Below are 13,306 nucleotides of genomic sequence, written 5' to 3'. Positions count from 1 at the left end.
GGGAACAATCAACTATACTGCAAATGGTCATTAGCTTTATTTTAAAACAAGAGCAGTGCTGATTGACTAAAAATACCATGGATTTGTATAAAATAAACTCAATCATGATTTAAGAACGCATAGATTATAGTACTATCTCTTCTATCACTGTTACTCAAGTCTGGATCTATGTCCAAGGTAAATATACTCCTAAACTCTATGATACACAAGTTAATAGAATAACATGGATACACTAGTGCAAAGAAGCAAGAATACAAACATATATTACTATTAAACATTTATGCATATTTATTTAGGAGGTAGTGTTACTGATTGTGGTGAATAATTTCAGAATAAAACAACAAGAAGAAGATCCTACCTGTAGTGGTGTCATGCCTAACTCATGTCCACTACGTCCTTGTGCAATTTTAGATAAATCATTTACAAGCCGTTCAAAGATATTAGCAGCATTCAAGTCACAGTCATAGTTAACATATATGTCCACCACACACTGGGCATCTACAATGGAAATATAGTTTATGAAATTCAGTTTACTGGCAATGGTTTAGAGAGACAATACAATATCACAAGGCATTTTCCATTGCAATCAAGAACATATATTGAGGAAAAGGAGAGTGGGTTGTTTGCATTATGACATCAGGATTGGAATGTTTCCTAACCTTATAAAAGTCCTGGACCTGAGTTTTCAAAAGGGACTAAATGCTTCATGCAAATCCGGATAGTCCTTTTTGTTCTCGTTTGTCCTTCATATCCAAAACACCTTTAGTAAGACTGCTTCTAAATGGTGATTTGGATATGGTGCTATTTAACCATGCGTGAAGTCTGATTTCAATACTTAAGTAAAACCCCTGAACAGATGTAAAGACAGATGTAAACATGCATCAGAAAATAGGATGCAAGAAACAGCAAAGAGGGTTGGTCTGAAATTTTCAGCCTGCTTTAGAAGAAGAAATTTTAATTTAGGGTTTTTTTAAAGAAAAAAAAACTGTTAAGAAAAAAAATGTGCTGCTGACTTTTTCATTTTGCTAGTAAAATTTGCTAATGGGATGTAGGGGAGTTAACCTCCAGAGACCACAAATATTGGACTGGATCGTATAACCTACTATTCTTATCAGGAGATTAAATTGTGCAAATGTATTCAATACAGTAAAATCCCACATATCAGCTACATTTTTTTCTTCATGCAACTCTTATAGGAAAAACTTATGACACAAACACCAGGATACAATTACAAGAATTTTTTTTGGGGGGGGGGTGGATCTCCCCTAAATGCCTACATTTAGATGCATATATTGCGCAGAGCCAGCCGAGGCACCAGGGGAGAATCTGGAAGGACATCACTGGATTGATTTTCAAGCTGTTACCCCTGAGGACGTGGACAAGGCCATGGGAGCTGTAAGGCCTCCACATGTGTACTGGACCCGTGCCCCTCCTGGCTGGTCGCTAACAGCAGGGAGGTGACACGGGGCTGGATCCAGGCGGTTGTTACCGCCTCCCTTCGGGGGGGGTTCTTTCCCCCCGCTCTAAAGGCGGCAGTGGTGAGACCCCTTCTGAAGAAGCCATCTTTGGATCCAGCTGTGTTAAACAACTATCGTCCAGTCTCCAACTTCCCCTTTGTGGGGAAGGTTGTTGAGAAAGTGGTGGCCTTTCAGCTCCGGCAGTCCTTGGAGGAAACCGATTATCTAGATCCCTTCCAGTCGGGATTTAGGCCTGGCTACAGCACGGAACTGCTTTGGTTGCATTGATCGATGATCTCTGGAGAGCCAGGGATGGAGGTTATGCTTCCGTCCTAGTGCTCCTTGACCTCTCAGCGGCCTTCGATACCATCGACCATGGTATCTTTCTGCAACGACTGCGGGAGGTGGGGGTGGGAGGCACTGTCCTACGGTGGTTCTCCTCTTACCTCTCGGACAGGTCGCAGTCGGTGTTGGTCGGAGGGCAGAGATCGACCCCTAGGCCCCTCAATTATGGGGTGCCACAGGGTTCGGTCCTGTCCCCCCTCCTGTTTAACATCTACATGAAGCCGCTGGGTGAGATCATTCGACGGCACGGGATAAAATACCATCAGTATGCGGACGATACGCAGCTGTATCTGTCCGCCCCGTGCCAACTCAATGAAGCAGTTGACGTGATGTGCCAGTGCCTCGAGGCTGTTAGGGACTGGATGGGGGTTAACAAGCTTGTTCTCAATCCGGATAAGACCGAGTGGCTGGTGTGTTTCCCTCCTACTAATTGGCCAAGTTTTCCATCTCTCAGGCTGGGAGGTCAAACAGTACGCCCCTCAGACAGGGTTCGCAATTTGGGAGTCCTCCTGGACCCACAGCTGACTTTTGAACACCACTTGTCGGCTGTGACCAGGGGGGCATTTGCCCAGGTTCGCCTGGTGCACCAGTTGCGTCCCTACCTGAACCGGGAGGCCCTCACAACAGTCACTCGTGCCCTTGTGACCTCTAGACTGGACTACTGCAACCTGCTCTACATGGGGCTGCCCTTGAAGAGCATTCGGCAACTTCAGCTAGTCCAGAATGCGGCCGCGCGAGCGATCGTGGGTGCGCCTCGGTTCACCCACGTAACACCTATCCTCCACGAGCTGCACTGGCTGCCTATTGGTCTCCGGAAACACTTCAAGGCGCTAGTCGTCACTTATAAAGCCCTTCATGGTATTGGACCTGGGTACTTGAGAGACCGCCTGCTGCCAATCACCTCCGCTAGACCGATTAGATCCCACAGATTAGGCCTCCTCCGAATTCCATCCGCCGGCCAGTGTCAACTGGCGACTACCCAGAGAGCCTTCTCTGTGGCTGCTCCGACCCTTTGGAACGAACTCCCCGTGGAGATTCGAACCCTCACCACCCTCCAGGCCTTCCGCAAAGCCATTAAAACCTGGCTGTTCCCACAGAGCTGTTGCCCCCGTCTGGAATGGTATGACTGTTGTGTGTTTTTAAATTATGTATTGTTATGTATCGTTTATTTTTTATTTTTTTGTCTGTACCCCCCCCCCTGCTTTCCCTGATTTGATTTGTTAGCCGCCCTGAGTCCCCTTCGGGGGAAAAGGGCGGCATATAAATATAATAAATGAAATGAAATGAAATGAAATATTCCTTTATATGTTTTTAGGAAAGCAAAGAAATATAAGGTTTATTAAGACATTAGCAAATTACCTGCAGAAATCCTAGTCAGAGTCTGAATAACCATCCACTTGTGCTCAAAAGAGCTACTGGAAGTTTCTAAAATGTTCAGGAAGATCTCTTTGAAAAACACCTGTTCAACACATATGTAAAAAGCAGCAAAAATATTTGTAGTATAAGCGTAATTCCAACTACATATATATTGTTCTTTCTTGGTGAAACTCATTCAATTTTTTTTTAAAAATGCTGAAATTATACATTTTGAAACATTTTACATCCATCCGAGAGATAAACCATATACAGAACCAGTGATGTTTAGTACAAAGTTAACCAAAAGAGAATATAAATCCCTTAATATAAAGAAAAAAATCCAAAACATTCTTACCTCAATTTGCATTTTTAAGTGAATCTTAAAATTTGAAAGAAGGGTAAGGAAGATTGCAAGAGAAAGCTCAAACACATCAGGAACAGAAGACACTCCGTTTTTAGACAATGCTACACAAAGGTATTGCTTGATTGCATTTATAAACATTTCATGTGTCCTGAAGACTGGACCAGCATTTTGCAAAACCGAAAGCAGCAGCTGAAGTGATACTATTTTAGAGCGCAATTCGTGAGATCTTAAATACAAAAAAAGAAAGAAAAGAGCATTTTCTTCTTTGCTAAGATACTTGTGGAATGTTACTCTGAAATAAGACTCTGAAATCTCAAAATCTTTGATCATGTCCCACTTTTGTGAATAATTAAAATGGATAGATTCTAATTCACTTCATTATAGATATCAAGAGAAATAATATCCAACTTTTCTTTTATGACATGCCATTGAGAATAGCACTGCAGTATTGGACGATTATTTTATTAAAGGCACTAAAACTTACAAGACTCGACTTTAGTCTTAACTAAACTAAGAAATAAAGCAAATTATTTTGGAAAAATAATCTCACATGTCTTTTCATGTATTCTGCTACTTCTAGTATTGTCTTTTCTTCTTTGCACACACATACATCTTCTATTCTTGCAGCAATATCAATAACTCAATAACTAATCTACATATTATTGCCTTTTCTGACACTTGAGAATAAAACATGTAAGTTGATAGGTCCAAAAGCATCTGTTTGGCCCACTGGTATTTGCAAGAACCTAAACTTGGTACTTGGATAGTCTTGGATCACTTAAGAAAAGCAAGGTGTTCAAGTTTTATATCTGTAGCTGATTATACAGTATATACAATCTTAGTACTACATGTCATTGGGAAAACAGCAGATTCAGTCAGAAAGTAAATTAAATTATTAAAAGAATGTTTCTTCTTTTTATTAAAATACTTTAGAGTTTCTACATAAGCAGTTATGAATAGGTAAAATCAAATTGTAAGTGATTAATTTTGTTCTCTGATAACTGTATTAGCATATGGAGAGAATACAAATCAAAAATTTTATTTTAGTTTTTACTTGGGATCTGGAGGCCCATCACCAAGTGGTTTCATTGAAAGTTTGCACAATGACCGGAATACAAGAAAGGCATCTTTCTGAAGGATATGGGAGAACTTGGCAGCTGTCTGAGGCCCAGGGACATCAGTTTCCTAAACATCAAAGCCACAGAAGAATTAGTTAGGATGGCTAAAGTTGACAGATGTTTGACTCTTTAATGATTATTATAATCTAACATTAAAAGGCAGAACAACTTTTTTGAGAGTAACCTTAAGCAAGAATGAACTTGTAACTCTGTGTATGTGTGTGTGTGTATTTATGTGTGTGTGTGAGATCTGAGATTCATGAAGCTTTAACAATTTCCCATTTTTTCCAACAAAATACCAGTAAAAACACAGACACTCAATTTAAGTAGATAGCATTCAAGTAGATAGGTATTGATTAAATTTGAATGTGAATCATTTGAGCCTACAATCTATTTTAGTCAGATCCTAAATAAAGATGATATAAAAGATATTACTACTGTTGAATCTAACATTCATTTACTTTATTTCATTCATTTAAGAAATTAATTAATGTGTAAGCTCAAAAAGATGTTCATAATTTTTCTGTCAGTTCTCAAAACTTTTCTTAATGCCAACTACAGTACATATATTTATATCATTTGAACTCCTGTTAAACATTTTAATTGTATTTTTAATTGTTTTGTTAGGATTTTCTATTATAATTTTCTATTAAAAGTGTGAAAGTTTTAAGGTTAAGATCCAAGTGCTTGAATTAAAATATGTATTATATCTAACCAGTTGTGGTGGGTTAAAAATGCATTATAAAAAATCAGCACATTCATGTATGCTTACCTATGACACAGCAATATTTATTATATTTATCATTACAGTAACTAAATCATCAGAGCATAAGAATATAGGAAATCTTATGCAATGCTATCTTAGTAAAACAAAGTACAACTAATTTTTTTGGATATGTTAATAAATCATAGCTACAGCTAATTAGATGGAGCAAAACCAGACAAAGCCTGTCAGTTCTAGTCCGGCCTTATGCATGAAAACCAGTGGATGACTTTGAGCCAGTCACTCACTCACAGCCCAACCCAGAGTTGTTGTGGAAAAACAGGAGGAGGAAAGAGTATTAGGCATATGTGCCACCTTGAGTTGCTTATAAAAGTAATTAAGGTGGAATTTTAAAAGCTTTGATATAAAGTACAATTTAACCGCATAACAGATTGTTAGGCTAATGTTTCAAAATAACGTGTACATTTTGTTATAATTTGCTCCAAATTCATGCTTCAACAAAACACGGCAGCATCTGTTTTATCATAGTAGTAAATACCAACCTAAGCAGATACATTGGTAATGAAATGCATAGGTTTTGACCATTTGTTTGCCCTTTCAAATATTTTAGAGCTTTCTCCAACCCTAGCTTCAGATTCCTATCTACAAACCATCCTCCTTCTCCCAAAAGTTAAGAGTTTTACATTCAAATTATGATATGATGAAAACCCCTACCAGATTATCTGTGGAGGAGACAGACTGTCTATCATCTGAAATTCCATTTGCTTGCTGATTTTCATGACTGCCACCTGGAGAAGCAAGAACTGCAGTTCCCAGCTCAGACAAAATCCTACTTGATTCAGGCAGACTTTGCTTCAGAAGTTCTTCGTCTAAAGAGGCTGAAGAATTATGTTTGCCATAGTTACATACCAAGCATTTTGTAAATAATTTAATTCAGAGAGTCAATAGAAAACACTAAGAGAATAGAAATTTGCTGAAGTACTGAGTCAGTTTTCCTCTAATGATATGGGAATTGTTAGAGGCTGTTACAGAATCTTTTATGTGAAAAGGCAATTAGTTCTGGTTTTAACTTATTCTCAGCAAGAGCGCTAGGCTAAAGAAGAAAATTAAGAATGAGGATGTTCTTTTTTAAAAGGCAGAAAGAAAGACAGAGACCTAACCAAATAACGTTTACCTCTAACCGCTGAAGTGACCACATCCTCCAAGATTTCTTTAACAATTTCTTTGCCTCCTTCAGTTTCTTCTTCTGATAAAATATATATTAAGAAGTTATTTGGAAAAAAAAGTTGCAATTCGTCACCCCTTTTAAAAAAAGAAGTACTCCCTATTTTGTTTTGTAAATCCATAAAGCCTAGTTAGGAAAAACTAACCATTCATATCCAATTTGCACAGGAGACTTATAAACTTCCTCAATGTTGTAATTAGGCTTCTCTGATAGATGCAACTACCAGCTTGGCAGCTGTTGCACTACTCATAAAATAAGGCTCACCTTAGAATGTGGTTACAATTATCAAAAGCTTCCTGGAGATTTCTCAATGTGCATGTTTACCAAGATACCTGTACACTTTCTTCAAAGGCAAATCGGATGCTATATCATTTTAGAATATCACAATGTCACATAATTGTAACATACATCGTACCCTGAATTGCAACTTATGGATACATCCTGCTCAGTGCTGAGATATTAAAAATCACTGAGAATCAATAGCTGTGTTGAGATAGAGCCTATCTGAAAATTTATACTGATAACTATACTTTATATACCTTACACACAGAACGGTAGAACAGAAATCCTAAAGTTGTTACATACTTTATTTTAATATACTGATATGACTATTGCCAACCGACAACCATTTTTTTAAAAAAATACCTTGTGTGTTGGAGTTTTTAAAATGGGCAACAGAAGAAAACCGATGGAATGTTAAAATGAATTCATCAAAATGTACAAGTATACTCTCTTAAGAAAGATATATAAATCAAAATTGCCATTCTAGATTAATCATTTTACTTTACTTTAACTACATTTGAAGAATTATCCAAAACTATGATTTATGCAGCTGTATCAATGCCATGGCATTACATTTCTTCCCCCCTCCCCTTCCCAAATCATGCTCTGGCTTGCTGCAACAGTTCTGATTTGTATTAAGCTTCAATTAGCCATTACATCTAAGTTAGGGTTCTTTGACTTAATGTTGAACACTCTTAACTTTATAAGACACATCAGACTAAAAAACCAATAGATCTAAATTTAGATCATATAGATCTAAAATTATTTTAATTAAAACATCTACAGTAACAGAATCTTGCAATTCTGAATGTGCTTTTCCTCCTCCCTGGGGGGGGGGGCAATCTGGGTCATTTACTCAAATTAATTTCTTGGAATGGATTGAAGCCATGCTTGCCTGAACATTGCCTTAGTAGCAGCTCTTCAAGGCCATCCTCAGATACTAGATATTTTGCATGGTTTGTTGACTAAGCCAATCTCATAGTTTTATTGTTAAGATGTAATAGAGAGCTTTGCAAAATTCAAACCAGTGTCTTTATAATGAAGTTAGCACACAATAGGTGAAGTGAGTGGAATGCAATTCTGGCATTGAAGCAGAGTTTCATAAAGCTTTAAGCCACATATACTAAAGTTTTATTTACCAAGTACTGCAGAAGTGGAATCATCCTGTGGTTTGTCATCTCCATTTTCTTTTTTTTCAGGCTCTCCATTAGTCAAGTCTGCTTTCACAGGAGTTGAGGGTTTGCTTTCTTGTTGACTATATTTCAATCGGCCAAATTTAGGAGACCCTGACATGGTATGAATCATAGGAGACTGGGGTTTTTGTTGATTTGATTTTTCTAGTTCTCTTGTCTCTTGTATCTTAAAAAAATGAAAGTGTGTGCACAACATACATCAAAATATGTTACCAAAAATATTGAACAGAAAAAAACGTTAATTAAATACTCTAAAGTGGTTACAAATGTTTCTGCTTTCCCACATATTTTAATGCCTTGTTTAATGTTCCAAGAGACTCCGGGCTGGGGTTTGATTTCACTTATTATTATTATTATTGTTGTTGTTGTTGTTATGATTATTATTTAAAGACTAGACTACTGGATGTTGTATGTTTTTAATTGCTTAAAATAACACCCAAAGCCTATGTGATTAGGTAGTTAATTTTAAATAACATTTCATATGTAATACATTTTCTTGTGTTCTTGAAAAATACGGTAATTATCAACCACAACTTGGATAGGAAACAACAAGTTAAAATGTACATTGTGACTCAAAGATATCTTACCAACTAGATTTTTGCCTGATTCAGACAATATCACATTTGTAATATGCCAAATAAAGAAAAAGTGGGGAAGAAAACAGCAGATAGAAGTTTTAAGGTTTATCCTAAATCCTAAAACTTTTAATTACCAAGTTCCATTTTTGCCACCCTTGGAATGCTTTCTAATTAGGATAGCTATTGATAGCACAATATCCCACCATTATGAGGAAAACCAATGACAACTGTGGTGCAAGTTCTAAAATAAGCAAATTGCAAATAACCACCCCCCCAAACTCTCTCAATTGAGTAATAATGTACAACATGAATATAAAAAAAGAAAAACAATAGCATATATCAGTACTTAAAGATGTGTATATAAGATAGAGACAGAAACGTGTTACATACAGCCTGGTTTTCCATCCGTGTGAAAATGACATTCAGCATTTGAGTGAGAGTAGCCTTGGCAGTTGTTTGATTAATGAGATTTTTACTGGCCAAGTAGATGTTATAACATGTTCTAACAGTCTGAAGGATTGTTCCTTCATGAATTTCTATATATGGAGATGTGACAGCAGTGAGAAGAGCCTAGAGAAAAAAGGCACATAGACATTATAATAATGAAAATTGACAAAATCTTTTTAAAAAAATATGTATTATTTGGCACTTTAATAAAGGTTAAAAAAGAGACGATACCCGAGTTTCCCCGGAAATAAGACCGGGTGTTATTTAAGCACAAGGGCTTATTTTCTGAAGGTGTCTTATTTTTTTCATTGTACGGGAGGCCCACTTTTGCTTGCTTCTAATGCCACCGCTGTGAGATGTGGGGGTGAAGCTTCCCTACATGCCCCACACTGGCTTACCTCAGGGCCCCCGCAGACAGGCTACCCATGCCCTGATACCTTTTGCACCTCGCAGCGATTGCAACAGCCCAGTCCAGCAGGACCCTGTGTGCCACTTGCCCACTTCTTCTGCTTGTTCATGGCCACAATGGAGGAGGTTGAGTTATGCGCAGATGCTTCAGTCACAAGGTGAAGAGCAGGGGTGGAACTGCTCCACATGCTCTACACTGGTTTACCTCAAGGCCCCCACAGCCAGGCCATCCATGTCCCGACATCTGCCTCGCCTCATGGCCGCGGCACCTACACACCACTTAGCCTTCTGCTCAGTTGCAGCTGCACACAAGCAGAAGAAGTGGGTCAGTGGCCACGTGGGCTCTAGCTGCACATGGATGCCGGTGCTGCCACCACAAGGCAGGTGTCAGGGCATGGATGGCCAGGCTGCAGAGGCCCTGAAGTGAGCCCGTGCAGAGTGCATAGGGCAGCTCCACCACCTCGCGGCCACAGCAACACAAATAACCAGAAAGAATGGGTGGCCAGACAGCTGCACAGGCTCTTAAGTGGGGCTTATTTGGGGGATAGGGCTTATATTAGGCGCATTTGTAAAAACATACTGTAGCTTATTTTGGGGGAAACAGGGTATATGTATCTTAAATCCGTCTTTTTAGAAGGCAGGAAATATACCCCAAAGACAGAAGCAATTTCTTGTTTGGGAAAATGCCACCTCATCTGTAACAACTATTTTATGTCAGATTTTTTTCAGATAAATCATACTGCTATTTTATGTCTAATGTCTAAAGGACTTATAAGTGAAATAAGACAATCCTTGCATGTTTATAGCTTGCATTTTCTGTTTCTTAGGCTCATATAGTATTGCTTTCATATTACTAGTGGAAATGTCGAAGAACTGTATATCTAGGAACATGTATGTATCATAGAACTTGTACTCTTATGTGCTATTAAAATGACACTATTATAATCTTATCCATTTAACCAGGAATTAATGTAACATTCTTACAGATCTTTGGCTGTATTCTCAAATCATCTTATGCTGTAGTGTGATTTGATTATGATGAGGCATCTTGAGTGAACTGCCATTCTGATGAATAAAGCCAGTAAATTACAGTTTATATGAATTAGCACATTGGATGAAAGTACTCATATACTTTGGCCTGTCCAAAAGCAAGACCAAAAAAATTCAATGGGAGCTTAACTTTTCAGCTCACTCTATTTAAGACTACGGTAAGTTTTAAGTCTGAGATTTTCTCCCTATTCCAAATACTTTCCTTCTCAATACTTCCCATTACCAATTTGTTTCTATTTACATACAGAAAAATAACATTTGGCTCAATGTTATATGTAACTCAAATTCAATTTTAAGCCCTTAAAAGAGAACGTTTCTGAAAATATATATACATATTTTAAAACATTGACAAACATTTTGAAATATATGGAATATTTTCAAGAACTATTCATCTATTATACTGATAATATCAAGGCAAATAAGTTCATCCACAACAAGAATTTTTAATTTGAAAAGAGTCTTAAAACAGTGGTGGTGTTGCTGCAACTTAAAAAGTCACTTAAAAACAGGCAGCAGTAAATGAGATGCCAAATGACAAACACAAGGGACTTGAATAAGATAAAAGTGAATGCACAGAATGCAACATCAATTAGCAAAATAACTGAGGAGGCAGAAAGCATTAAAAATTGTTTTATTATGTTCCATAAGGAACTTACTTCTTAAATAAGGCATACAGTCATAAATACAAAGAGATACATCAATGTTGTGGAATGTAAAAAGTAAATGATCTATAAATAAATATAAGGATTTTCTTGAAATAACAAAAAACTGTGACTAACAAAATATCCAGTTTTCTAAAGGTACAATAAGACATTACCTTTATTATTTGTAACTGTACTCCTTCATCAGTCTGAGGACCCTGAAAGCAGTTGCATACTGTTTCAACTATGCGGTCAATCAGGCGCTTTCCAGGAGCTCCACTGTCTGGAGCATTGCCAGTGATATGTCCATAAGCAATGAGTTTCTAGGCAAGAAATAGATATATATCCACAGTATTATGCTCGTTTTCAAGCCCTCAATGGCTTAGATCTCTTAATGTATTCAAAATACCAGAACATCTTCATGAATAAATCAGGGAAGGGGATGGAACTTTACAATTATTAAAGTTCTGCTAGAGGGAAAGAGGGGATTTGAGAAAAAAATCAATCTGCTTCTATTTTTCCCCTCAAAAAAAAACAAAAACCCTACATCACACATAAATGGCATTAAAAAGAATATTTTAAGCATGATGTGTGGGAAAATAAAGCACTTTAAAAACTAAATCAACAGATATCAAGCAGGAATGTTCAAAACATTGCACAAAGGAAAAGATAATTAAGTTTTAATTCCTTCTACAGCACGATTATATACATATTCACACACATATACCCACAATTGTAGAACATAAACTCAGCAAATAAAATCAATTTACCCAAAGGTAATAACATATTAAATTAAAGAAAATACCTGTAAACAATCCAAAGAGGTGCTGACAATTCGTGGAGATTTTGATTGACAGGCCAACTCAAATGGGAGAAAATATTTATCAGCTTCAATGAAGTTTGCTTTTGGTATGGTTTCGCTGCCTTGGCTAATTAGAAAAATTCAAAGAAAATTATTTTGATGTGATAAATTGATCCATTATTTTCACATTAGAGTTAGTGCCAGTTCTGTATCAGACTATCCTCTACATGTTAAATATATCTAACGGGCTCAATACTTTCATCATTTATTATTTATCCCAATTGTTTTTACTTGGGAGTAAGAAAGCTTACACTTTTTCATACCTGCTTGGAATTAAGTTTGTCAGCAGGCAACTGAAATACTGAAGCCTAGGGTTATAATCTTCAACTTCCATGCTTATTAAAACTCAGCACAAAGGCAAGGAGAACTCCCTATGTCTCCTTATAACACCAAGTCACTACCAGTTCCCTTTTGCAAGATGACAATTTAACTCCACCCCAAATACAAACGATTGGGGTTGTTCTCTGATGAAAATTTGTGTACAGATGTGTTCAAGAAAGACAGTAATTTGTAGCTGCACAGAATAAACACTTGTCTCAAGAAAACAAACAAGATTTCATTTTGTGCTTTCATTTATCAAGTATGTTATGGTAATGTGGTATACTTTTGCTATGCAAACCAATTGATAGTATTTCTTCACTGTTATATTTAACTTAGAAGTTAAATCATTAGTTTTTGGGTGAGAAAATGTCAAACACATACTGCTACCACTAAAATAGTCTTTTAAACTATTAGACATCACTTCTGTGTCTAAAATTTCTTTTTTAAAAAGGGACTGATTCTCACATCATACAAGCAGATAAAGTAAAAATTTTGTCAACCTCAAAATTATAAATTAAGAACATGAAAGTCATAACATGTTTATGTAATGTTATTACAATATTATTTTTTCATATGATTATGGAGTTTAAGATGATAAAAAACTACTAACAAAAATACAGTGTGAATAATCATCAACTAAAACATAAAAGTATTAAAAATCATTAGAATTCTTTCTAAAACCATTGATTTATATTAATGACAAGCAAAACATATCATTAGGCAAACTGAGATTCAGAATATGTTAAAAGCCAACATTATTGGAAAGGCAAATAAATACATAATAAACAGAATCTAGCTGTGTCCCTGCCATTTACATGCCTAAATTATGGCTGATATGAACAATGATGAAAAGGAATAGCAGAAAATAGATAAATTATAAGTATGGAAAGAAATTCCGGTTGAAAAGAAAGGAAGTGGTATGCATGATCTTTCAG

The 13,306-nt window shown here is 36.7% G+C and overlaps 1 protein-coding gene across 2 annotated transcripts in view; it reads right to left on the bottom strand.

Moving 5' to 3' along the window:
• Positions 1–13,306, bottom strand: part of ARFGEF2 (ARF guanine nucleotide exchange factor 2) — a 47,448-nt gene that overhangs the window by 23,955 nt on the left and 10,187 nt on the right. The window contains exons 3-12 of one of the 2 annotated variants that reach the window (XM_087720449.1): positions 11,994–12,117; positions 11,365–11,511; positions 9,033–9,212; positions 8,011–8,230; positions 6,539–6,610; positions 6,079–6,242; positions 4,577–4,707; positions 3,514–3,748; positions 3,162–3,261; positions 359–498 (exon numbers count right to left, since the gene is read on the bottom strand). In XM_087720449.1, coding sequence (XP_087576575.1) covers positions 359–498; positions 3,162–3,261; positions 3,514–3,748; positions 4,577–4,707; positions 6,079–6,242; positions 6,539–6,610; positions 8,011–8,230; positions 9,033–9,212; positions 11,365–11,511; positions 11,994–12,117 — 1,513 coding nt within the window. The remainder of the gene's footprint in view (positions 1–358; positions 499–3,161; positions 3,262–3,513; positions 3,749–4,576; positions 4,708–6,078; positions 6,243–6,538; positions 6,611–8,010; positions 8,231–9,032; positions 9,213–11,364; positions 11,512–11,993; positions 12,118–13,306) is intronic. The other variant, XM_087720450.1, reaches the window with a different exon arrangement.

The sequence above is a fragment of the Thamnophis sirtalis genome, unplaced genomic scaffold (assembly GCF_051295495.1).
Source record: "Thamnophis sirtalis isolate CommonGarterSnake01/CBP01778 unplaced genomic scaffold, rThaSir2_p1.2 scaffold_7, whole genome shotgun sequence".
NCBI classification, from domain to species: Eukaryota; Metazoa; Chordata; class Lepidosauria; order Squamata; family Natricidae; genus Thamnophis; species Thamnophis sirtalis.
Note: the sequence above shows the minus strand (reverse complement) of the source record. Positions and strands in the feature narration are given on the sequence as shown.